At 42.6% G+C, this 27,762-nt stretch overlaps 1 protein-coding gene across 4 annotated transcripts in view; it reads left to right on the plus strand.

Annotated features, from left to right (window-relative positions):
* The window catches only part of UBE2F (ubiquitin conjugating enzyme E2 F (putative)), a 200,024-nt gene that overhangs the window by 88,258 nt on the left and 84,004 nt on the right, over positions 1–27,762 (plus strand). For all 4 annotated transcript variants that reach the window (XM_066575363.1, XM_066575362.1, XM_066575365.1 and 1 more), the window contains exon 5: positions 7,907–7,974. In XM_066575363.1, the coding sequence (XP_066431460.1) occupies positions 7,907–7,974 (68 nt within the window). The remainder of the gene's footprint in view (positions 1–7,906; positions 7,975–27,762) is intronic.

Below are 27,762 nucleotides of genomic sequence, written 5' to 3' on the forward strand. Positions count from 1 at the left end.
CCTTTTCCACCCTGTGCTTGGTTACTGTAACTTGCTACTGATCTGTCATCCCTCCTCTTAACTCTCTCCAAACCACTCTAAATTCAGCAGCCAGGCTCATCGTTTTGTCAAGCTGCTGCACTGATGCCTCCTCCCTGTGCCAGTCGCTGCACTGATGCCTCCTCCCTGTGCCAGCCTCCTCCCAGTGCCAGCCGCTGCACGGATGCCTCCTCCCAGTGCCAGCCGCTGCACGGATGCCTCCTCCCAGTGCCAGCCGCTGCACGGATGCCTCCTCCCAGTGCCAGCCGCTGCACGGATGCCTCCTCCCAGTGCCAGCCGCTGCACGGATGCCTCCTCCCAGTGCCAGCCGCTGCACGGATGCCTCCTCCCAGTGCCAGCCGCTGCACGGATGCCTCCTCCCAGTGCCAGCCGCTGCACGGATGCCTCCTCCCTGTGCCAGCCGCTGCACGGATGCCTCCTCCCTGTGCCAGCCGCTGCACGGATGCCTCCTCCCTGTGCCAGCCGCTGCACCAGTTCTTTGGAACATGCTACCCCAGACAGTCAGGTTAATTCCCAATACCTATAGGTTTAAAAACCTCTTTTTAGGAAGGCCTACCATATTCCCTAATCTAAACTCTTCTCAATCTACTCAGGTCTCTACACACTCCTTTAGAAACCGGCCCGCCTTCTTCCCACTGCATCCTTCACACACCCCATTGCACCTGTTAGGCTGCCTTCACATGGGCAGATTCCAATTGCAGAATCCACAATCGTAATCTGCACTGAGGATCTGCGGCAAAACACAAGCATCGAAAAGCATGTTAAATCGCGTTTTCGCTCTCGCTCACGGATATGAATCGCGTATTCCACGAGCGGAAGAAATATTGCAACATGCTCTGTTTTGCTGCAGATTCCACATGGATGGCCACCGTTGAAGTCAACGGAGGCCTTCCGACCTGCAGCCCATATGCAATGAACATTACGGATCAGCAGCGGGTACCCGTGTATTTGCTAAGCGCTGGTGTGGGGAATACAAGCAGTTAAAAAAACTGTACTGCACATGACCAACAGCGAGCCGCAGAGGTCATATGCAATACAAAAAATTCAGGTATGCGGGGTTGCCACTCGCACAGCTTTATGTGTCTATAGATGTAGAAGATCCTATGTGTATACTTTCTTATAGTCTGCAAGCTCTTGCGAGAGCAGTGACTTCAGCCCTACTGTTCAACATATGCATTGGTTTATTACTGGATGTTATCACCTATTTTTTGTATGCGTTACCCAATTTGTAAAGTACTGCAGAATATATTGGTGCTATAAGTTTATTATACTACATATTGCCATAATTCAATTTGGATTTTTTTAAAATGGGATAGATAGATAACCACTATTGAAGTGTATATACATTTTTTGGGACACCCTTGTATTTTTTTGTTAATACCAGTAATATAAAATCCGCTTATCTCCCTGTAGTTACTGTATTTATTGCATAGCTGCATGACTTAACCTCAATGGACTTTACCCCTCATTTCAACATAGAAATATGTCAAATCTTCATATTACTAGTATTTTCCTGCTTTGTAATGACTCTATAATGTAATGAGATTATATATAATATATACACACACACAAAAACCCCTGACAGCAAGAGTAACAGAGGTCCTGAATCATATAAGTCCCTATATATCACTGGAGAGGAAGATGGCCGGACTCAGACTCGCATATTTGGCCATGTAATGTGAGCAGAGTCACTAGAAAAATCTATAATGCTTGGACGGGTCAGTGGCAAAAGAAGACCTGGCTGCCAAAGGACACGATGGCCGATACTGTCACAGCTGATACTGGCATGGATATCCCACAACTGAGAGAAGCAGTGCAAAACCGAAAAACATGGAGGGAACTCGCTTTTAGGGTCACCGAGGGTTGTGAACGACTAAACGGCTAACAACATATTTACTATTGCAAAAGAACCCCAGATTTCTGTTCTAAATCTGATGATTGACTTGGATCCCAGGGGATATCTGTTTTTCGATGCTTTTTATGTAATAAGCTGCTCTCTTAGATGGAGATTGTGTAGCTATCAATATGAGGGAAGAAAAGTTACCTGTTCTCTTGCTGTTCTTTCTATGATTGGTGATCTTGTGAAGGTCTCTTAGAATTCTTGTTCTGTAAGTGTGTTACTTTATAAATAATGGAAATTATAACTTGCATTGTACAATGTATTCAAAGTTGCCAAAAGAAAAACAGACTGCAGGATGTTGAGAACATTTCGTTTTCACTAAAGAAAAATAAATTGCACCATCTGTATTTCTTTTGTTCGCGCTGTCACTAACCAGTTTGTAATGGTACTTAGATGTGATTGCGCATGACCAACTGGGAACAGGCAGGTAGTTTGGCCCGCTGTCAAAAGAATACTATTCAAGTTGTTTCCATAGACTTTCATGGGCTAATTTGGTCCATGAATACAGACATTATTGATCACTGGGATATACTGCGATTATGGGAATGGCGCACCCCGTCTGAACGAAGTGACCACCGCTCTATTCACTGTCTATGAAGATAGCCAAGTGCAGCGCTCTGCCATATATGTCAGCCTCATAGAAAGGAATAGAGCAGTGGTCAAGCATGCACACCCCCACTCCATTTACTGGAGGGACTCGAGGGAGTTCTTGTGGTCCCAGGGGTTAGGCTCAATGCTGGAAGCTCCTCAGCAATCAATCACTTATCACTATCCTATGATTGGCTAATAAATGATTTGGGATAACTCCTCTAAAAAGGGGTTGTCTGTGTTCTACAATGCCCTGATAAGCTGATCACAAAGTGCCCAATTTCTGGGGCTACTAGTAATCGCCAATAATCTGCACTACCACGGGGGGATTACATAGTGCGAAGTGGAATACGAAGTCTGTGTCATGGATGTGTATCAATTACAGGCTTCCTAAATAACTGCACCCTTTGGGCTTTTGAATATAATTTATAAATGTATCCAAATGTAGCAATCTTGTATTATCAGCTTCATTATGACTCACAGCATCGCTGTCCTCTTTACTATGGTACAATGTGTCCTGTCTGACTATGGAATGCCTTGCCCATAACTTTATTTTCTGGGACATCAATCGGCTGTAAGCGGGGAACAGAGCTTGTCATCTGTTTTCCATGTGAGCCTTTTGTTGGTTTTGTCTTCCGCCCGGCTGCATGATTCTTCCCTCCGTCGTGTCCTGGAGATGCTCAGCTGGCTGTGAATGATGTGTCCCAGCACAGCGCCAGCGAGCATGTTAATGAGCTGATCGCTTTATTGAGAACATGCTGTTGCACATTTCCATATCATTGTTGGTATATTAACTTCTTCTACTGTTCTCCACAAAGAAGGGGCTTAGCTGACAAGAGCGGGATCTCCTTTCGTCCAGAGTTCTCTCACATTGACCCTGCTGTTTGCTTATTTATATCACTGTGTTAAATCTTAATGAGGTCGCGGAAGCTGCTGTGTGGTTGTGGATAGTCAGACGAGCTTCTATGGCACAAGCCGCTCTTACCGCTGGATTACACAAATACATAGGTTTTTATGCATCTTGATGCCCGAGTTATTTCGCCGATGGCTTCGGAGCTCTCCTTTTCGGATTGTAGTAAAACAAATGTTCTTACATGAGAATTGCAATCTGTTCCTGATATTTTATGCAGATGTGCTCCTTTGTATTACATAGTTTTATACAATTATATGTGTGCGCACAAGTATGTAGTGGTTCGTTGGGGAGCGCTGGACCATGGCTTCACATCCTGTCAGAACCACCATCTGTTTATTTTCCTTGCGATTGCATGGATTTCCTCTAAGCATTCTGGTTTTCTTGGTCATTTTCATATACGAATAACCATTTATCCCAACATTAGCTCAATTAGTCTGAATGGTAACGCTTATTCTTACATGTACATTTCCATTACCCACTCATCCTTGGCAAAGCTTGTTTTGACTATTTTTTTTTTTTACCATAGCAGTCCAATTGTCTTCTATATTACTTTGTCCTTCATTCTGTTTATCAAAGATATTGTATTAAAATTTTTCACTATAGAAACTGCTGGCAGGTTGCTAGGATATGACAGCACTTCCTAATCAGTAGAGCTACGACTGCAGGGGCCCCTATTAATCCTTTTTAACCCTTTTAGTGGCACGCCCGGAAAATCTCCGGGGCTTGCTGCATTGACCATGCAGTTAAACCCCGGAAGATTTCCATGGACAGCTCTAGTGCTGAAATGCTGGCCAAGACCCACAGTTATTGTGCCACTGAACACGTTTGCCACTTCAGATTACCTCAGGAAAATCTCCGGGGCTTGCTGCACTGACATGGTAATAAACCCGCCACTAAAGGGGTTAATAGAGGGGCCACGGCATTGGTTAAAGTGGTTGTCCCTTAATTGCAAGTTTTCCCCTATGTACAAGCTAGTGGATAACTTTGCTGATCGGTGGGGGTCTTACCACCAAGACACCCACTGATCCTGAGAGCGGAGGTTCCATGTCCCCCATTCTTCTCACCCCCTGCAGTGAGGAAGACATTGAATGGAGTGATGGTCGTCCATGCATGCTGTTGCTCCATTCCTTTTCAATGTGAATGCTGGAGATAGCTCAGTGGCAAGCGCTTGGGTATTGTCATCAGCCACATTAAAATTAAAGGCGCACTAATCGCATGTGTTCGGCCAGCGCTCCATCCAGTGTGACATCGCTGTGGATTAAAGAGATATTTCTGCAGTGATGAGACCTGGGGGACAATGAACTCCTCTCTTCAGGATCAGTGGGGATCCCCACCAATCACCAATTTATCCCCTTTGCTGTGGATAAGTATAACTTGTAATTCTGGTACAACCCCTTGAAAGGCTTCAGCTCATTCACAATATGACTTTGCCCTATGGAGAACTGCAGCACAGCTCTATCCACTTGAATGAAGGGCCATTCAGTACCCTATATGGGGTCGCGAAATGTCGGACCCACTGCCATCATGGTTTTGTATAATGTAGCAATATGAAATATTTTAAGATGGGAAAACCTGTTCTACTAGACTGCTGGGCTAGTGTTGTAGTCAAGGCAGTACTAAAGAGAGGGGGCAGGAGAAACCTCTAAGTAGAAACAGGCAGTATATGTGTATAATATATATATAATCTCACCGCCTGCTTCTACCTGTAGGTATATATCTCTAAAGTATGTCTTTCCCCAGAGGGGTTAAGAATACTTCTTTACTGGTGCAGCTAACCCAAATATCGTTTCAATCCATGAGGATGACGAGTCTACAATTTGAACAGTTGGTGATTTAAAAAATAAGCATAGGTGCAACCTTTTTAAGAGAAGCACAATACATCAGGGTATTCGCTTAATCTCTCTGTCTTATTAAAACCAGCATGAATACACCCGTTTTGTGGCTGTGGCGCCCCTTCCTCACTACTTGCTGGGGATACTATACTAGGATATGTGACATAACAAGGGGGTAGGGGTACGTGATCAGCTCCCCCCAAGCTCCTCACGCTGTAACTGCTATGGCTTCTTGTACTTTGCTGTTATCTTCATGATCCCATCTGTTTTTGCATGTGTGATCATCTCCATTGTGGAAGACTGTGCATGACGGCATGCGTGAGATGCGCTGTCATATGTAGCGAGAGGCCAGCTCACACAGCAATAAAATACTGCATTATATACACAGCGTTTTACCACACTCCCGTGTAAGCCCGGCCTTATTTTATGTAACATTGTACTCTTATATACGTACTTGTATAACTCCTTCCTATTTTATGTCATATGTTCTGGTATAGTCCAAAACAAGCAAAATCCCACGGCACTCACTTCAAATGCAGATAATTAGCAGAGGTAACCAGGCATGCCGAGCCACAAAGGGGACCATGGAACTCCAGTACCCTCAATTGTTAAGAGTTTGCAAAGAGTGGCACCATCAGTGGTGCGTTCAATAAAAATCAGCTTTTATTGCTCCATGCTCATAAAAAATACTGGCAACGTTGCAACTAAATTAGTCTTTTTCAAGCCTGACCACACATCATGTTAACACAGTATAAATAACACATGAGATTCCACCAATCATAGACCTGTGACTGCCCCCACATTATTAATATAAAATGTACTACACCTGGAACATACTTGACAAAAAAAGGGAAAGGTGTAATCCACTGCTCATTAGTTACCTCCATGCCAAAATGGACTCAAACAGCATCTCAATGTGGCACTACACATGCGCCGATCACATGATCAAAACTGTACATCCGAAGGCTAAAAGATCCAAAAAGCAGATCGCGCATGCACAGCCGACGCAAAGACACATGAGAAGAAATATTCATGCCCGGGATCACCACCAATCAAAACATGACGCCGGCCAACCACAGGTATGTTATGGTATAGTGACCCCAACGAGTACTGAGGAAGGGGCGCCCGGCCCCAAAATGCATCTATTCATTCTGGTTTTAATAAAATAGAGAAGTTGAGCTAAGACCCCGATGTCTTGTGCTTTTCGAAAGGTAGCATTAAAGGGAACCTATCATCAAATATACTGTCCCTAAACCGTCGCCATCGTGTTATATAGGACTGGAATGGCTTTTTAAAGATGGGACTGATGGTCCTGAAAGCATACAGGGGGGAAATTTTATTAAGTATCGCACCATCTGTGAAGTGATTGGAGCGGTATCGGTCTCCTTTGGAGACACCCCATTCTGGCATTAGAAGCCAGTGGCAGGCAAGCAGTACAAATCCATTGGGCAGTTGAAGTCACAGCCAGTCCACCTAGAGCTGGCTTATACCAGGACTGTACAAGGCTTCATGCACATAGTGATGAGGTTGCTGCCTTCCCTCCTGGGGTTCTATCTGAAATGCAGGCTTTGGTTTCTCTATCAACAGGTCTGCATTCGCTTCCAGCATTTGAGCCGGACAGAATAGCTTAGTTGACTACACTGCTCTGTCCAGCTAAAACACTAGATGGGAACCTGCTGAAACAGAAGAGACCCGAGTCTGGAGCTTTGGGGCCTGTTTCAGTAACAACCACCTATGGAGCCATCTGAATGCCATTTTCAGCATTTCAGATGGAACTTCTAGACGGCGACCCAAACCCTATGTGAATGAATCTTAGCTTAGCAGTGATGGCGGTAAGTACAGCACATGACCCCGAGGACACGGGTGACAGCAGTCGCTGCACTGTTTAACACTTGCAACTACCGAACAACCTGTTCTTCTCATCCGGCTCACTGCACATGGCACCCTTGTACACTGTGCAGATCTCCGATACTTCTGCATAGCCAAGTTTGGCTTCCTGCCATATCTGCTCTGTACGCCAGGTGTACTGATAAAGAGGTTTTGTACTTCAGAATACATTTACATAATGAGAAATTGGTGATTCTGTTGCCTTGCGGCTTCTAATTTACACTTTGGAAGGTTGCACCATTCTACCAGTTATTTTTCGGGATCCACTTCTGTAGTACATCATGCCTGCATCCAGCAAGGCGTTCTTCTGATTGAGCACTAACTCTGTCGCCTTTACTAAAGGAATTCATGCAGTCATATTATCACATAGGTGCTAGATCACTTTTGTGGATCTGCTCCACTTGCTTTCTAGTAATAGTCATTTTGTGATAAAATTGTACATGTGCTTAGCTGAGTGAATGATGGAAATCTATAGAATTCTAAAATCCAATATTTTTGCCGCATGGATACACTCATTCATCGATACAGTAGTGATGTTTGTCGCTTGAGAACGGAATGCCGCTCACTGGTTAATTAGTTATAAGTAGAACAAAAGGCTGCATGATGTGATCTGCTGCTTGCGCATATACATTAGAGAATTGCTCATATTAGACAGTGTTATATGGGTGAATGCTCTGTTTCTGACAGACTTACAATTAGCGGCAGAGCTCGGCACATCCATTAAACTCTGCTTATTCTGCTTTACAGATGAGAGCTATTACCAAGGTGGGAAGTTCCAGTTTGAGATTGAGGTTCCGGAAGCGTACAACATGGTGGTAAGTTAGTCCACGTCTAGCATCGTATACCAGAAGAGACCATTCTGCTCTCTGCCATGTGACGCCAACTCGCCTCTGTTCCCACAGTGTTCCTATTAGTGCTGTTGCCCATCCACTGCTCAACCTTGTGTGCACTGGAAAGGTTAGAGAAACAAATCACAAATAGCAAAGTCCATGCAACACTACATGTCGATGATAACTTGGGAATTAGATCATCAGTGCTATTTGTAGACCACAAAGTCCTCCAGAGTAAAACTGTTTCACCACCGAAAACTTTTTATTATATTTTTATTTTATTTTTTAATATCATAGTTGTTTTCTTGTCTACTAAACATGCACTTTACCTTACTACATATTACAATCATTGCCAATGCAAATTGTTAAGGAAATGCTTCCTTGTTTCCACCCAAAACAAATCCTTATCTGTGGGCAAAATGGACTTCAATGCTTATTGAGAACATCTGTTTTGATACAAGTTACCAGTAGTGGATACGGAAGAGAGGGGGCCCTAGAAAAGAGAAAATGGGCCACCTTTTAAGGGTTATTACATCCAGGACAGAAGGATCTGGTGTTTATTTTCCCCTTCTTTCCCTTTCCATGATTCTTTAAACATTTCCAACCCCCTTCTTTTCGAGCAATTCATTTCCTCTGGAGAGGAGAGTCTTGCATTGGTTCCAGCCACCTAGTAGAAAAGAGGGGATACAAACCTCACTAGACCCACTCTCTCCATAGGCCCCATAGCAGCTGAAAGGTTTGCCTCTTGGATACATATGCCCTTGTCAGTTAGGGTCTGTTCTCGAGGAAGTCTCTTGCTGTGGATTTGGAGTTGGAACTTGCATTAAGTCCATGGCAAAGTCCCAACTTTTAAGTGCCCAGTTCTTGCAAAAGGGAAATATTCCTTGTCATATATGGCGCAGATTTAAATTTGTGCACGAGGAAAAAAAGTGACCTCACTACTTCATGTGGAATCTATGTCAGGATTTGAAAAGAGCCAAATCCACTTGCAGATCCATAAGCACAGAAGTGCACAGCCGCGGCAGAAATTCGAGATTCCACTGTGGATCCCTGCCACAGTTTTAAGGCAGAATCTGCACAGAAAAATCCAATTCCGCCCGTATGAACGTACCTTTTACACCTGCTGCACCACAACTCTTCCTCATAAGAACACTCTTGTTCGGAATGTGGTAACGTTTGTTTTACTTCTCCTCAGGTGTGTAATGTCTGTAGAGAATAATTTGCTTTTAGGCAGTAAAATTGTGCGTTGTAGTGTTGTTTGTTTTTTTTTAATACCATTACAGAAGGAAGGAAAAGTTGCTAAGTAATGTAACAATACTGTAGAGAGGGACTTCAATGGTGCTTGTTTTATTTTTTCAAAATAAGGTATAAAACTATTTGGCAGCTAAGAAAATATGTGCAGCACATATAATACAATGCCACCACAGGTGGAGCGGAACAAATTGGCCAGTAGTGCAAAATCCAGCTTTTTAAGTCAAGTGCGGTAGTAAAAGGCTGGGGTCTCGAGGCCAGCTGCCGTCACAAGTATTATAGCCGAGGAGGCGCGCCTTCTCCAATAGTTCTGCAAAGTTCTACTCCAATGTCTGCTGAGAAGTTGTGGCATCCGAACTCCTGTTGATAAGTGATGGCTGCTGTATATCAGTGTGTTTAACCCCTTCATGACCAATGACGTACCGGTACGTCATGGAGCGTCGGGGTATGTATGAAGAGAGGTTGCGTGGTCCCGCACGCCCCCCCACCCACCCCCCGCGGTGAGATCGAGGGAGCCATGCAGGTGTCATTGCAGCCGGGGGCCTAATGAAAGGCCCCAGGGCTGCCTTAACAGACTGCCTATCTAGCCATCCCCATGAGGTGGCTTGATAGACTGCCTGTCAAAAAGCAGTATGACGTAATGCTATAGCATTACGTCATATTGCAGGAGCGATCAAAGTATCGCATGTTAAAGTTCCCCAGGGGGGCTTCAAAGTAATGTAAAAAAAAAAATCAAAGGTTTTTTTAATTGAAAAAAAAAAAAGTTGTAAAAGTTTAAATCACCCCCTTTTTGCCATATCTATTATTAAAAAATCTAAATAATAAATTAAAAATATGTATTTGGTATCGCCACGTCCGTAAAAGTCCGAACTATCAAAGTAGTGCATTATTTTTCCCCGCACGGTGAACGTCGTCCGAAAAAACAAAAAGAAAGAACGCCAGAAATGCACTTTTTTAGTTACCCTGTCTCCCAGAAAAAACACAATAGAAAACGATCAAAAAGTCGTATGTTTTCCAAATTGGTACTATCAGAAACTACAGAACATCCCGCAAAAAATGAGTCCTTGCTAAACTACGTCGACGGAAAAATAAAAGTTATCGCGCGCACAAAATTACGGCAGAAAATAATTGAAAAAAATTAAATGTCTTTGAAAAAAAGGAGTATAGTATAAAAAAAACTATACAAGTTTGGTATCGTAGTAATCGTACCGACCCATAGAATAAAGTTATCATGTCGTTTTTGTTGCCGTTTGTGCGCCGTAGAAACAGGACGCACTGAAAGATGGTGGAATGTCGTGGGTTTTTCTTCATTTTACTCCACTTAGAATTTTTTAAGAGTTTTTCAGTACATTATATGGTACTTTAAATTGCACCATTGAAAAATACAACTCGTCCCGCAAAAAACAAGCCCTCATACAGCGACGTCGATGGATAAATAAAGGAGTTACGATTTTTTTTTAAGGGGGGTGGAAAAAACGAAAATGGAAAAAGAAAAGGGGTTAATGACTGACTTCTTTTCTACTCTTAACTCCAGTCTAATAAGGTTGATCTTTTGGGGCAAGACCAAATGCCTAGTTCTGGAGCCCTTTTGTCTGCAGTTCTCAATCCCCTGGTAAAACCATTAGGCTGTGTTCACACCTCCACGTTGACTCGATCATAGAGGTGGAACAGCATAAATCACAGAAGTACATGATCTGACACAAATGGCCACTTACAATGGGGTCTGTTAGGATTTTGTCATGATGCCTCACATTTTGCCATAAAAAATAGCACAACACGCAGGATCAGAATATATATATGTTTTTTAAACTGTATTTTGGACCCAACGCAATTTCCAATGCAGATGTGCCCAGAGCTAAGAGGGCTTGTCCAGTTACTGCTTCAATAGGGCTGCCTGTATTAAAATAAACTACCTACGCTGCCACCAATGAGAGGCTGCAGATTCATGTTCCCCAACTCCTGGCATCATGGGGCTGAGGAGTGCCAATGCCAGTTCTACAAGTGGCGATGTTGCAGCCTCTCACCTGCAGTAATCACCTGATTTCCTGTGATATCAATCACAACAATCACCATAACCATGACGGAGCTGCAGCACTTGATCCCAGTAGCTGCAGAGGGGTAAGTATACCTCAGTTTATTATGTTGATACAGGCAGCCCTTTTGAAGTTTGGTTATTGGGTAGCTGGACATCTCCTTTAAAAAAAGTCACATTCGGTTTGATGGTTTGTTTCGAAATGTAAAATAATGCATTCAGAGTTAAAGAATCAGTTTCTAAAAATTGTTGGGTCTTGCACAGACCGAGCTCTTTGATTGATTAGTCCCAGATTTGGACTATTCCAACGGCAGGCTCGACCACAGTTCACTCATAAAGGACGTGGCAGATGGAGGAATCCAGGACAGATTTAAGCAGAGTATACAGGGAGTCATCAAACAGGGCCTGCCATAGTCACATAATCAAGCAGATCTGGATGAGAGCGTCTGATCATGAGCTAAGGAATTATCAAAACTACGTAACTTCATGTATTGCCAGAAGTATGAATCGTAGATGGAGAATTACTTCATTGTTGGAAAATCTAAAAATTAACGGCTTAGCGTGTTGAACTGAAAGAATCAGACCCTCCACCCTGGCGGAAAATGCCTAAAAAAGGGCTTCCAGGGGACTGGGAGACAATCTCGCGGTTCATACACCTGCAATTATTGCTTGGTAGTAAATGTGAAGCTTAAAGGGTTTTGTCATTAAAGAAAGAAAGAAAAAAAATTCTAAACTTGCCTATTTACTGTCAGTCTCCTTACAACATCTTCTCCTTGTTGAGCTTCTGCAGTGCCCCCGGGTTCACCTCACCCGCATGCTTGTTATGAAGGCTGCGTTTCTCGCATTCTGTTCCAGCTGGGTCAGTGAAAGTCATGTCCCTGTGCTGTAGAGTTCACTGCCTAGGAAGGAATTCTGATCTATTGCCGAGACAGCTCACATGAGCAGGCTCTGCACTAGATCGCCACTCCCCCTGCTGGACTGTGAACTGTAATGTAACCTACATTGGCTGGCAGGATGAAGACTGCCTGTGAATGTACGTAACCTCAGAAGAAGCAGAAAAATCAGCCAGCTGGAGATGAGGTGACCCTTCCCCAGACTGCAGGGGACAGGAGAAGATGGGTGAGGTGAAGATCTGGTAAGTAAAGAATTGTTTTTTTTAATGACAGAACCCCTTTAAGTATAAGCTGCCATGGTGGTATGTAGGAAAAAGTAAATCAAACTGTATGTTGCCCAAACAGGAACTGTTGTCCAATGTTGACGAAGCTAGAAGGGGACGCAGACTTGGCACCTCCGACCACCCACATAAGCTAAACTAATGAGTGAATGTTTTGAAATACGCTAATTTCAAATATGTACTTTTTATGTTCATACTCTTATTCCTCCGCCGTGGGCCCATAAACCGTCCATTGGCTGCAAAGGGGGCTAGTCCTCCTTTATATCAGCATACAGTGAAAAGCTGGTTTGTGGGCTTATGGCAGGACTATAAAGATAACAAGTACATATCTGACATTGGTGTCATTTATAACATTCTTTCAATTTGTGGGGGTGGTGAGAGTTGACACTTTAAGAATCGAGCTTGATAGGGGCAGCACTAGAGATTTTCTTAGTAGATCACATCAGGAAGGGTATAGTTTCTTGGTTTCTTCTTAGGGAGAACACCTAGTAGGTGGAGGGAGACTTATAAGGCCATACATGCTCCTTTACAAAATATGCAAATAGAAAACGGAACAATGCCTCTACAGCGCCACCTATTAGAAGGTAGCATTCCTGCAAGTCAGTGTCAGCCAATCACAGCCAGCACTTCCAGGAGGCGGGGATTTTTGAATCCCCGGCCAGAAGAGAAGATCAGTGCCGGGACCTGGGGAGAAGCTGCGGCTGGACTGACAGCTCGTCAAAGGTGAGGTATGTGTGGGTTTTTTTTTCCTTGCAGTTAGGGCTTAGATTATAGGTTTGACAGTAGCATTTGCTACTGTCAAACTTGCATCGCATCGCATGCAAACCGCATTTTCATGCGATGCAACAGAGCGGAAGGCTCCATAGGCTAACATGGGCTACAAAACCTCGCGTGTCGCGGGCATATCGCCGGACCTGCGAGGTTTGTGTGACGTCTTGTAGCATGCTACAAAACATCTCATGTGTGAAAGAGCCCATAGGAAAGCATGGGCTTCTCATACATGCGATTTGTAGCATTGTAGCAACGCTACAAAATCGCGCGACTTTGTCGCCCGTGTGAAGGAGGCCCAAGAACTTTATTTTTTCGTCGACATATGAGGGCTTGTTTTGATGCGAGGCAAGCTGTATGTGTCTTATTGGCACCACTTTGGGATACATAAAATGTGTTTGGAAACTTAAAAAAAAATTATTTTTTTTTAGGGTGGAATGTAAAAAAAAAAAGTCTCCATTGTGATTTGCGTTTGTTTTATTGGCGTACATCGTGCAGTAAAGAATAAGACGGTTTTCGTATAGTTTGTTTGTTTTTTGTTTTTTTTAATGTGGTACTGCTTTTGCAGACTAAACAATGTTTTTCAGTTGTTGCATTTCAAGACCCATAACACATTTAAAAAAAAATAATAATAATCGAAAGCGCTGTACAAGGACTTATTTTTTTCAGTACAGCCTGTATATTTTGGAGGCTACAGATGACTTTTTGATCACTTTTTATTCAGCTTTTTGGGAGGTAGGAGTAGCAAAAAGATAACCATTCTAAAGTTTTTTTTCAAATTGGTGTTCACCCTGCAGCATAAATATTTCCCCTGCAGCCTGCATTCTGTGGGCCAATACAATTACAGCTATACCAAGTTTATGGAGTTTTTTTTAAATTATTTGTTTTACTACTCTTATACAAGAAAAATGCTTTTATTTCTATTGAAAAAAAAAAACTGAATTTGCATTTCTGTACTGCAAGACCCATAACTTTTTTTTTTTTTTTTTCCCCCACCTACTCAGCGAACTAAGGTCTTGCTTTTTTGCAGAGAAAGTTGTAATTTTCATTGATAATGTTTTAGGGTACATACAACTTTTGATTGCCATTAATTGCCTTTTTATGTGGGGTGAACAGACAAAAAAAAATAGCATTTAAAAAAAAATTTCTATGATTATCACAGTGTAGGATAAATTACCTGACTATTTTAATTCTTAGCTTCTGACACTTCACTTAGTGATCCAGCAGGCTAACAGCCAAGTGCTGAGCGCCTTCGGGTGTGAGCGGAGTACAGCCTCATACATTTTATTAAATTTTTTTTACTGAGCCCATACAGTGATCTAAGGTGAGATAAATAAAACGATTTGACGAGCACAGATCAGGTTGGCATTTCTGCCCCTTCATTTTAGCAGGGATCACAGCACCCAAGCTGCCACCAATGAGAGCTTCTAATATTTCACTATGACATGTCTGAAACCCGGACTGATATCACGGTTGCCAACGTGTATTTCACACGCAAATGCGAGTTTTGTTTGTTTTTTACATTCCAAAACTCTTTGTGCGACTTCTGCGCAGTCACAATCCTCAGATGTGTGTTTCACGCGCGTCAAAGGAGCGCAAGTGTTTCCCATTAATTTCAATTGGAAACGTAACATTGCACCGCATGTGTGATGTCTTTAAAGGTCCTATTGAAAACAATAGGCGAGACGTTCCAAGAGCACCAAAAAATAGGAGATGTAGCGATCTTTAACCTCGCAGCATGGGAGGAAAAACCTTGTTCATGTGAATAACTCTATTCAGAAGAATAGAGTTGATCTTCATGCTGGTGTGCCTATAGTGTCACGGTTGGGTTTCTGGTGTCTGAACTACAGTATAATGAATACTCAGAACTACAAAAAGTTCTGTCAGACTGGAACAATAAGGATTTAAGTTGAAATTCGAGCTTTTGGTAAAAAGTGAAAATCTCAGTACAAGAATGTACTTGTATAAAAACAGCAGCTTCCCTCAAAATGTGGCTCTCCGTAACGACCGTATGTACATGAAAGCTAAAGAGGAATGAGTTTCTTTAGAAAATCTGCATTCTTCCTAAATAATTTACCGTATATGAACTTCTATCACTCCACCCAGAATTATATTTTTGTCTAGCCATGTCATTCCTCTCCAACATTTCTCTCTGAATATGAAGAAGAAAAATTAATGGATGTGGGGAAATAAAAAGCCTGGGGACGTAGCGGGGCATATGAATGGTTGTCCGTTTCGGCCAGGAGTAGGTTTGAAGACTGATCTTTATTAACCTCCTTTATCATGTGTCTGCTTTCATTCAGCACCTGCTCTCTAATGGTTAAATTGCGCTTACTGTGCCCGCATTGGATTCATGTTACTTACTGTAAGATTTAAGTCCCTTTTCCAGCATTAAGGGGGAAAGAAATCTAGGCTTTTACCAGCCTTGTTGAGATTAAGTCTAACCAAACTCTTACTAGTGGCATATTGAAGGTAATCGGTCATGGGCTATAAGCGCCGTGAACTAAGTTATGGTGCTAATAGATTAGCTGACGGGGAGTCTGGGAAGCCATGTATCGTACTCCCATGATTCCCTGTTCTTGCACTATAACTTGGTAAAACGAGATGACTTTGGCGGGGAACACCACAAGAACAGTGGACTGTGGGAGTACGAGACACAGATCCCCAGACTCCCCGTCATATAAACACCATAACTCAAGTCCCTCTTGCACGAGCCGACTGTCGTTTGGATGACTGCGCAAGTGCTGAAGTCACCACTAAGGTCGTCGGCGCTCGTGCAGAGCATTCAAACTGCAAGTTCTGCTGGTTTCTTGTGTTACCAGGCCTATAACACTGGGCTCACACAGGGCATAAATCTCGTGGACTGTGCGCAGCGCGACTGCACAGAACTTCCGCAAGACTTCCGCAACTAACGTCCCATGGGTTTTAAAAAGCGGCTTACCTTGCTGCGGCCATTTCTCCCTTAGAGAGGAGAGCCCGCAGCAGAAGCGGAGATAGAATTGACATGCCGCAGCTTTGAATTGCACGCGGCATGCTAGTTTAAGCATGGCTTGGCCGCAATGTACTGCCTTTGGCATGCAGACGAGATTTTTGCAAATCTCATCCACTTTGCTGCTAAGTCTTGGGTTTAAGATTGCAGGCGGAATTTCTGCCGCAATTCCTCCCTGTATGAACCCAGCCTAAATATATATTTTTATAGCTATATTTTTTGGGTTTTTTTATTCATTTTTTTTTTATTTAAATCATCGAAAAGGTACGTGCACAACTGAAGTATTTCATAATTTGTTGGGGGGATTTTGTCATATTTTCTGTTGTACCCAGAGCTCATTTAGCAGCCCCCAGTCATAGTGGGGAAGAAAAGCTCTGCACAGTGATATTTGTGATGTGTCCCTTCTGGTCAGTTGACTGCTCTAATGATCCCTTGATTGCTTAGACCAGTAGAAAAAGGAGCGCTCAAACACAGCAGCTTAGGCAAATTGTATAGCCATATGTTGAGAGAGATGAGGAATGAGCATTAGATGTCAACTGCCCCATCCTTTTGTTCTGAGGGAGATAAGCTACTGCCAGGGAGTAAGCATCAGTTTTCTCCTCTTTCTACATCAGAACACGTAGACACTTGGCTGAGTATGCATGTATATTAGGATGTCTGGTAAGTTAGTGGAAGGAGCATTGGGCAGACAGCTGTCTAATACATATTGCTGACCTTAAAGGATTATGCCCAAGTCAGAAAGTTAGGGGATAACTTGCTGATCTGTGGGGGTTGCACCTCTGAGATCTCCACCCATTCTGAGGCATCAGCCTCAAAGCGTCCCAAAGTGTAAGCATAGGCGGGCACTTGTATACGCATTCACTTCAATGGGACCTTCAGGTATAGGGAAGTTCAGGTGCTCAGCTATCTCTGGTCTTCCCATTGAAGTGAATGGAGTGGGAGGCGCACATCATCTCTAAGTAATGACAAACGTGATTATTAGTCATCTTCTCTCACGTCATATTTACTTATACAGTTTTATGACCATTTTTACATTTTGGGTGCAAATCTTTTTCCCAGTATATGGGTGTCGGTGTGCCTAGATAAATCACCCTTTTTCCAGATCAGTGGAATGCACTGATGCAAGGGTCTCAGCCCATCAATCATATTGTTGGCCTATCCTAACAGGGTCATCACTACATATCTAATGTTGCTTCTGCTTGTATAGAAAAATACTCCCTGTGTTGGATCATGATTTATTTACCAGAGGAGCAGGGTAGTGGAACCTGAAGGCTTTATGATCCATAGGCCTGTTTTAGATGAGCATATTATAGGTGCATTTATGTGCCTGTAATCTAGACAAGTGTCCGGCCTAACTTTGGGTCTACTGACCTAAACTCAGAACATCGCAGGAACCTATGGAACGCCTTCTTTATGGCTTTGTGACCCCCTTCCTGGCGTGCCTTGTACATGTACAGTACACTTCAGTTATTGTTTGGAGTGGGCTCAGAAGCGGAGCCTGCTCAATACACAGTGGGTGTCAACCATTTTCACAACTGATACCTGTCCACAACAGCTACGATCAGCGATAATGCCGATCATCGCTGTTAACCTTTTAAATGCTGCTGTCAATCCTGACAAACATTTTAATGTCCCGATCGTAACTGTTTTCCAGCTTTCCTTTTTAGATCTTATTTATTTATCTTTCGCTTTCCTTCTTCTAATTTTCTCCAGACGTAACTTCTCCTTTCCTTCTCACTGCACTATTTCTTACTTACAAATAACTGCTTCTAACTGATGCTTTACCTTCCATGTGGGACGTTCCCTTTGCTGTCGCTCCTCCAATTATGGGCTCCCCCTTACAGTCACCCCAATATCTCTCAGCCAACCCTTGCGTTGTTCTCATCAAGCAGACTAGCCAATGAGTAAGAATTGCCGGAGGCCAATGGGAAAGAAGCTGGTCGATGGGCAGATTAAACTTAACCCTGTTAGTGGGCAGATTAACCTATAGTTAAAGGGGTTGTCCCGCGAAACAAAGTTGGGGTATACACTTCTGTATGGCCTTATTAATGCCCTTTGTAATGTACATTGTGCATTAATTATGAGCCATACAGAAGTTATTCACTTACCTGTTCCGTTGCTAGCGTCCCCGTCTCCATGGTGCCGTCTAATTTTCAGCGTCTAATCGCTCGATTAGACACGCTTGCGCAGTCCGGTCTTCTCCGTGTTGAATGGGGCTGCTCGTGCTGGAGAGCGCTCCTCGTAGCTCCGCCACGTCATGTGTGCCGATTCCAGCCAATCAGGAGGCTGGAATCGGCAATGGACCGCACAGAAGACCTGCGGTCCACCGAGGGTGAAGATCCCGGCGGCCATCTTCACAAGGTAAGTAAAAAGTCACCGGAGCGCGGGGATTCGGGTAAGTACTATCCGTTTTTTTTTTTTTCAACACCTGCATCGGGTTTGTCTCGCCTCAATGCAGCGACATCGCCGTGCAGAATGACAGAACTTTTTAGAATCTGGGTGGAATTCTCTATAGACTCTAGGTCTTCCCAAGAGCTCAGGGGGACCAGTCTATCCTCTAATTGGAAGTTGTTGTTCCACCGATCACCAATTTTTTTTTTAAAGCTAGCGTAACTTTAAGTGACATACATACATTTAAATTATATACATTCTTCTGGTAGTGACAAGTTTGGGTTACTACATAAAGGGGTTGCCAAGGTTTAGAAAAAGGTGTCTGCTTCTCACACCAGTAGCGCCACATCTTTGCATGAGACGTATCTAGTATTGTAGCTCAGCTCCATTGAAGTAGATGGGAATGAGCTGTGATAGTTTCACCCAATCTGTGGAAAGCAGTGGAGTTGTTCTAGCTAGAAAGTAGTCATACTTTTCCTATTCTGTACAACCCCTTTATCACTGATGGTTAATGGCTGCTCAGTTTGTGGGTAAAACTCATGTTTATATGCAAGATAGTGCGGTCACTTAGCAATCTTTATGCAGCAATGAGGAAGTCTTGTCCCATGTGATCTTACTTTAAAACTTCTGTATTACTGGTAAAATCGTCTGGCCAAGTAGCATTTGTCTGTGCTGTTCCAGCTGCGTACAGCTACCGCTACGCGGGGCTGAACCCTCGTCAGCCTAGTTTGCCTGCAAGAAATGGTGGGTGAGGATTTTTTGTGCATCAGTCAAGTATTTAGTGCCGCTCAAAAGCTTGTTTTGTGCGCATTGAAGCTTGTTATTTTTAGTTCTATTATGTTGCATCTCATTGCAATAAACGTAGCATATATCATGCCAGCTTGTGTTCTGCGCAGCCAAATGCGTCTGCCAACTCAGAGGGGGGTGGAATTCACGCTTATTATGTTATGTCGAAATCAATTAGTATACTTACTAAAATTATGTATTTAAATGTCTCCTGGACTTCGTTTCACACTCGAAGTAGGTTGAAGTGTACAGTAAAACACTAATTCTTTGTTCATAATTATGCAGAATTATACCTACTGATTCTGGAGGGTGAAGGTTGTGCAACCAAGTCTTGCTCATTTATTCTTGTCTCGATAGGAAAAATAATAATAATACATAGTTTATTGCAATATGTAATTGGAGATTCTACCTATATGCAGTATTTGGCAAATGACTGCATTTTACTACTTTGTCGTCTGACACTTTAAAGCCAGGCTGCTCACCTCAACATAAAGCTGGTGTGAGCGTTGTCACCTTGAATGTAAGTTCTTTCTCTTACACTCAGTTTATTTTCTATAGGTTTACTAGGAATGATAAAACATATTCTACAGGTTGCAGTACCTTTATATACTGCGCTAGCTGATATACCCGGCTTCACCCGAGTTAATTTGGTACTGGTGTTTATCGGGTGTTCACACAGAAAATCTTATGAAGTCGTAGTTACGTTAGAGATGCCGAGGAAAAAAATATGTTCACCATTTTGCATGGTTCTTTGCGTTACCCAGGAAACACCACGTGGAGGTAACCATGCGACGTTTCCTTTATATAAAATGACATCAGGAAGTGAGAGAATTAGATTACGTACGTACAATTTGTACGCTAGTTCTTTTGCACTTAGAATTGAATAATCGAGTTGGGACCCATTAACGTTTCCTATTTATTACACAATCAATGCCCGTGCCAAATTTCAAGTTTCTATGACATCGGAAAGTGAGAGAATTAGATTCCGTACGTAAAATTTGGACGCTAGTTCTTTTGCGCTAGAATTGAATAATCGCGTTGGGACCCATTAACTTTTCCTATTTTGGACATAATCTATGCTCGTGCCAAATTTCATGTTTCTACGACATCGGGAAGTGGGAGAATTAGTGGCGAGTCAGCGAGGGCTTTTGTCTAATATATATAAATTTATTTATTTATTTTTATAATGTCCATTGCTCATGGTTAAGGAAAATTAGGAGAAAGGTAAACTTGGAAAAAAAGCACTTGAGTAAATGATTCTTGTGGAGCGATGCAAAGACTCGACTATCCTAACCTTTGTTTTTGATTAATATTTTTAAAAATTTTATATATTTTTCAAACAATACGTTATGAGGTCCATTTGTTTTAGTGGGGCTTCCGTTATGATTAAGTCACCATTTTGTTTCCATCAGTAACAGACGGTCTGATTTTTCTGTATTGTTGAAAAAAGAAGTGTGACGGATCGTTTTTATTTATTCTTTTTACAATACAAGTCTCTGGCAGGAAGAAGCTACAGGACAAAGCTTCTTGTGATAGTCATTTAGGGGGTTTTTTTGGTAAAGAATAGATGCAATTTTAAAAGAACACCACCTTTTTAGGCTGTGTTTGTATATTTGCATCGTAGAGTCCAGACAAAAGGCTCAGCATGTTGCACTATTTTGTCTAGTAAAATGCCGGGCAGTATCATGGGAACCTGACAAACCCCATTATAGTCCATGTGGGCTTGTCCCGTGCAGTTCTTTTCCATCATGTCATAGAACTATGTATAGCTGGTGTTTCAGTCTTCTATTCCTAGAACAGAACAGGAAAATAGAATGTCTGATGCAATATGAACAAAGCCTTAACCCCTTTAGTGGCACGCCTGGAAAATCTCCAGGGCTTGCTGTAGTGACTATACAGTTAAACTCCGGAAGATTTCCGTGGGCAGCTCTAGTGCTGAAATGCTGGCTAGTGCTCACAGTTGTGCCACTGTACGCGTTTGCCACTTCAAATTGCCTCAGCAAAATCTCCGGGGCTTGCTGCACTGACACGGTAATAATAAACCTGCCACTGAAGGGGTTTTGGGGGGGTCACAGCTGAATCTGCCAAAAGGGCTTATATATGCCCAGTATATGTCAATAACCTCACCCATTACCTTCTTTCAATGAATCACACTTTCTTCCGCTGCACCCGCCACTTGGGCTCAGTCACCTCTGCAGTAAACAGTGCCACTACATTTCACCTGCAACTACTAAGTGCACCAGAGAACCACTCGTGGCATTTGCAACAGTGAAAGAGCATGTGCAGTTGCCATTTAGGATTCTGTAGTTGTGCATACTTAGGAGCGACTGCTGAACTGAATCTGCCCTCGCCCGCCCATCGGCAGTCAGGGCCAGATGTCGGAATAGATAGACAAGGCCAGAAGGCTCCCTGCAATAGACATGACACGAATGGAAAGCTCTGAAAGTTTGTGGGTATGGAGTCACGTGACGAACCTATGGAAAAGGCATAGAGCATCGGAGGAAGTAAAAAGAAAAACCTCATGTAATCTTGGTTAAGGCATTGTTTTTTAAATTGTCTACTACTAACGCAACAGAAAAAAACTAGGCTGTTTGGACCTGATTCAAACCTGGTGTATTTGCCATAGATGCGTAGAATGAGCAACCCTGCTCTTAATGTGATCACCAGCATTTACCGTAAATGTCTGAATTATATGCAGCTCTCCTCGTGGCTTTGCTCATTTTTCATTAATTGAACGAGCAGAGATGCTAATCTAGTCGACGGGCACTTATTGATCATGGCAATTTATTTTTCCCCATCGTCTTTGACTTCCTAGAAGGCTTCTGCTGCATTGTTTTACTCTTCCATCAAGCAATTGTCCTAGATAAAGAAAGATTGCATTTTATGAGACAAACAAGTCGAAGTTATCTTATTTTCCAGACACTCTCTTATAAGATGCATCAAGAATTCACCTGTAACCTGCAAATTTGCTGAATAATCTATGAAGACTTATTTGTATACATTTATTCAGCCCTTCCAAATAAATAGCTGCTGCTTCCAACCACAAACAACCCACTATTCTATTTATAAACACTGTATTAAATGACCCCCATCACAGCAGAGCTCACTTCATGCGGTGTACCGATGAGCATATGTAGATGGAGCAGACTCCTTCATGGCGGTCCCGAGAGCCTCAGCCTGTAGGGCAGTGGTGGCGAACTTATGGCACGCGTGCCAGAGGCGGCACTCAGAGCCTTCTCAGCTGGCACTCGCCGCCGTCAGCCGCTCACCATATTAGTAAATACTGGCAGGGGTGCCGCAGCTCCCCTGCTGGTATTCACTCAGCAGCGCTGCTAGAAGCGCTGATCCTGGTGCACACTGTGATGTCAGTGTGCAGCTGGGATCCTCCTCCCCCTCCTCTGACGTCTCCTACTTGGTTCTGCAAGAGCAGGGGAGGGGAGGAGGTGTCCGGCAGCACGTCACAATGTGCTCCTGGGATCAGTGGCAGAAACGGCGCCAAGCAGAGAAGCTGGGGGGGGGGGGGGGGATTTGGGTCTCAGAGGGTGGGGGGGTGCTATTGCTACCGGGACCACTTTGGGATGTCGCTATTACTACTGGGGGCCACTGTGGGATGTCACTATTACTACTGGCTACTGTGGGATGTCACTATTACTACTGGGGACGCTGTGAAGTGTCACTATTACTACTGGGGACGCTGTGAAGTGTCACTATTACTACTGGGGACGCTGTGAAGTGTCACTATTACTACTGGGGACGCTGTGAAGTGTAACTATTACTACTGGGGACCACTGTGGGATGTCACTATTACTACTGGGGACGCTGTGAAGTGTCACTATTACTACTGGGGACCACTGTGGGATGTCACTATTACTACTGGGGACGTTGTGAAGTGTAACTATTACCGCTGGGGCCGCTGTGGGATGTCACTATTACTGCTGGGGGCTGCTGGGGGATGTCACTATTGCCGCTGTGGGATGTCACTATTACCGCTGGGGCCGCTGTGGGATGTCACTATTACCGCTGGGGCCGCTGTGGGATGTCACTATTACCGCTGGGGCCGCTGTGGGATGTCACTATTACTGCTGGGAGTAAAAGAAATGAAAAAGGAGGGTGGAGCAAGACCCAGTGAGGGTAGTGGAATATTTATGGAGTACACAGAGTTTTCAATGATTGAGTATTTTGAATGGTGGAGGTGCTGCCAACCAGATGACGCTCCACCAGTGTGGGCGTAAGTGTAGCAAAAAGGATGTGAAAAGAACTGGTATGGAGGCGCAACACTCTAAGCTACTAGAAGATGTAGATCAAAGTCCAATGTGTGATGGTGAAAGCACTTCTTTTTTATTATTTTTTCAGAAATTAAAAACCAGCAATGGAATACGCGTTTCGGGGAAGAACCCCTTCGTCAGTTCGGCTGGATAGGATTGTGTGATAAGTACAAATAGATAATGGAGGAGTGATTAACAAAGAAAGGGGAGGAGAGGGGAGAGGAAAAAAAAAAACAAAAATTCATATACATAATGAAGTCTCACAAATGTGTCAATAAGAACAATAAATATATGATGAAAACATCGATCTGAACAGTGATAAAATATATATGAGACAAAAAACATAAAAGAATAGGAGCATCCGTACATGTAAATTAACATGAAATTTATACAAAACAAATATCTGTTAAAATAGGATGAAGACAATCCTGAGTAAAATACCAATCTTAAAAGTACCAATATGAGAGCGGATGGACTCAAAATCGTGTGGTTGCTTTCAGCTGAACGGAATGACTACAGAATAAAAATGCATGTACAGCCTATTGGGAAATATGATATGATTGCTACACCCGAGGGGGTGCATAAATAAATGTGTATATGTATGTAAAAATGAGAAAAGAAGAAAAAAAATTAATAAATAAAAATAAATATTTATTTCTATTTTTTATTAGTTTTTTCTTCTTTTCTCATTTTTACGTACATATACACATTTATTTATGCACCCCCTCGGGTGTAGCAATCATATCATATTTCCCAATAGGCTGTACATGCATTTTAATTCTGTAGTCATTCCATTCAGCTGAAAGCAACCACACGATTTTGAGTCCATCCGCTCTCATATTGGTACTTTTAAGATTGGTATTTTACTCAGGATTGTCTTCATCCTATTTTAACAGATATTTGTTTTGTATAAATTTCATGTTAATTTACATGTACGGATGCTCATATTCTTATGTTTTTTGTCTCATATATATTTTATCACTGTTCAGATCGATGTTTTCATCATATATTTATTGTTCTTATTGACACATTTGTGAGACTTCATTATGTATATGAATTTTTTTTTTTTTCCTCTCCCCTCTCCTCCCCTTTCTTTGTTAATCACTCCTCCATTATCTATTTGTACTTATCACACAGTCCTATCCAGCCGAACTGACGAAGGGGTTCTTCCCCGAAACGCGTATTCCATTGCTGGTTTTTAATTTCTGAAAAAATAATTTAAAAAAAGTGCTTTCACCATCACACATTGGACTTTGATCTACATCTTCTAGTAGCTTAGAGTGTTGCGCCTCCATACCAGTTCTTTTCACATCCTTTTTACTATTACTGCTGGGGCCGCTGTGGGATGTCACTATTACTGCTGGGGCCGCTGTGGGATGTCACTATTACTGCTGGGGCCGCTGTGGGATGTCACTATTACTACTGGGGCCACTGTGGGATGTCACTATTACCACTGAGACCACTGTCTGGTGTGTCACTATTACTACTGGGGGCCACTGTGGGATGTCACTATTACGACTGGGGCCACGGTGCAATGTCAATATCACCGCTGGGGCCGCTGTGCGGGCTCACTATAACCACCAAAACCGCTCTGGGGGGTTATTATTAGTGCTGGGGCTGCTCTCCAGGGGTCACCCTTACTGCTGGGGCTGCTCTGGGGGGGGGGGGTCAATATCACTGCTGGGATATGTTTACATGAAGTGGAAATGCTGCAGAATGTCCTCAGCGGAAATTTCCGTGGCAAATTCCACAGCAATTCCGCATCCAAAAGAAGTCAAAATCTGCACCCAGTCTATTTTGAAACAGCCTTATCCTTTTAAGAACGACGGAGGTAAAAATCATACGTCGTGATAAGCCCCGCCCCCTGACATGTTGGCACTTTACAATAAATAAGTAGGTTTTGAGTTGCAGTTTGGGCACTCGGTCTCTAAAAGGTTCGCCATTTCTGCTGTAGGGAGACAGTCTCTCAAATGGGCTCCTCTGGGAGCCGCAGGCAAATCAAATAGGTCACTAGTTTCTGCCCTTCAGTGGTTAAAGGGGTTGTACACAGATGGCATCCCTACTTAAGTTGCCCTGTTACGGCGAATGAGTATCGTAGAGCAGGTTCTTCCACTTGGGACCCCAAGAATGGACAGCACATCTGAAAGAGTGGCTCCCCCTCTGGTGGACCCTCTGCTGGCCTGTTACAGGACTGCCATTCATGTGAGGGGAAAATATAAGGCTGGCCACTTCCCCACCACCACCACCACCACCAGCTGTTGACAGTGGGTGCCTTGTCCTAAGCTCCACATTCTCAAAGGGGTTGTGCATCGTGTCATAACTCCATTGTAGTGTACCTACCAGCTCTACTTACATATTATCTGTTTTAGTAAACACTTGTATTCATAAAATGACAATGTTAAAGCACTCTTTAAACTTCTTTGTGACCTGTCATACGTATATTTGCATTTGTCATGAAAGGGCCTTTGGCCGGCACAGGGTCCAGTACTGGGGAGAGCTAGGACTCCAATGGGCTCCTGCTCAAATGACTGAGAGCTGAGAAACTTTTAATCATGGCCTTACATGTCACTGTCAACAAATGCATCGTGTCCTTTATTCCATATGAAGCGATGTAAAAAGAAAATGTTAAAAATGTCAGAATTGCTGTTTTTCGTTCATCTGCTGCCTCCTAAGTTTAAAAAAAAAAACACAGTATGAAGCAATCAAAAATCACATGTACACCAAAATGATACCGATGGAAACTGCAACATAATCCACACAAAATATAACTTTGCATATCTCTGTTAGCGGAAAACTAAAATTATGGTCCATTGAATGCGACAATGCAATTACAATTTTTCTTAAAAGAATTTTATTGTGCAAAAGTAATTAAAAATTAAATAGATAAATTTGGTATTGCCATAATCGTATGGACCCAAAGAATAGATTTAACATATTCAAACAAAATACCTTAAAAATAAATATAAAAACTAAAGAAAAAATCCTGAGTTGCTACTTTTCTTTCATCACAGAAACTGCAATAAAAAAATGTTTAAAAAGCCACATGCACTCACGAGTGGTACCAATGAAACTACAAGTCCTACCGCAAAAAAACAAGATCTTAGACAGCTCTGTCAGTGGAAAAATAAAAATGTTATGGGTCTTAAAATGTGGTGATGCAAATTAAATTTTTTTATTGTGCAAATGCAGTAACACAATTACAGCGATGCCAAATTTATATAGTTTTTAATGTGCTAACAAGCAAAATAGTTACCATTTATACTGTATAGTGCTCACAGAAAAGAAAACAAATAAAAGGTAGTTTGTGTCCTCTGCCCCAAAAAATAAACAATACATTATATGTGACCAATAAAGTTCACGAACTAAGTAATAATGTCTGCGGGAAATTACAACATAGTGGGAATAACGGAGACCTGGTTGGGTGAAAGATGTGACTGGGCGGTGAACTTACAAGGTTACAGTCTGTTCGGAAGGGATCTTAAAAAAAACGAAAGGGGCAGGGGTTTGTCTTTATGTAAAATCCTGTTTAAAGTGCACACTACAGGAAGATATATGTGAGAGAAATGAACACGTGGAGTCTCCATGGGTAGAAATATATGGAGGGAAAAGCAATAATAAAACCCTCATAGGGGTTCTCTATAGGCCACCAAATATAACAGAAGCCACTGAAAGTATATTACTGAGACATATAGATGAAGCAGCAAATCACGATGAGGTAATTATTATGGGAGACTTTAACTATCTAGATATAAACTGGGAAGCTGAAACCTGCAGATGTCATAAAGGTTACAAGTTACCATCAATAACTAGTGCTTTACTCAGCTTGTACCAAGAACCAACTAAAAGGACGGCCATTTTGGACTTAATATTAACCAACTGACCTGACAGAATAACAGGGGTGCAGGTTGAGGAACACCTGGGAAATGGTGACCATAATATAATAAATTCACACTTGTCTTTGAAAAGGGAGTTCTATCAGGAAGCTACAAAAATACTAAACTTTTTGAAGGCTAGGTTCAATCAGCTCAGGGATGCTCTCAACCTTATTGACTGGGACAATAAATGGGAAGTGTATAAAAACATCATCTATACTTACTGTGAGCTGTTTTTAAAACCT

The sequence above is a fragment of the Eleutherodactylus coqui genome, chromosome 8 (genome assembly GCF_035609145.1).
Source record: "Eleutherodactylus coqui strain aEleCoq1 chromosome 8, aEleCoq1.hap1, whole genome shotgun sequence".
NCBI lineage: Eukaryota > Metazoa > Chordata > Amphibia > Anura > Eleutherodactylidae > Eleutherodactylus > Eleutherodactylus coqui.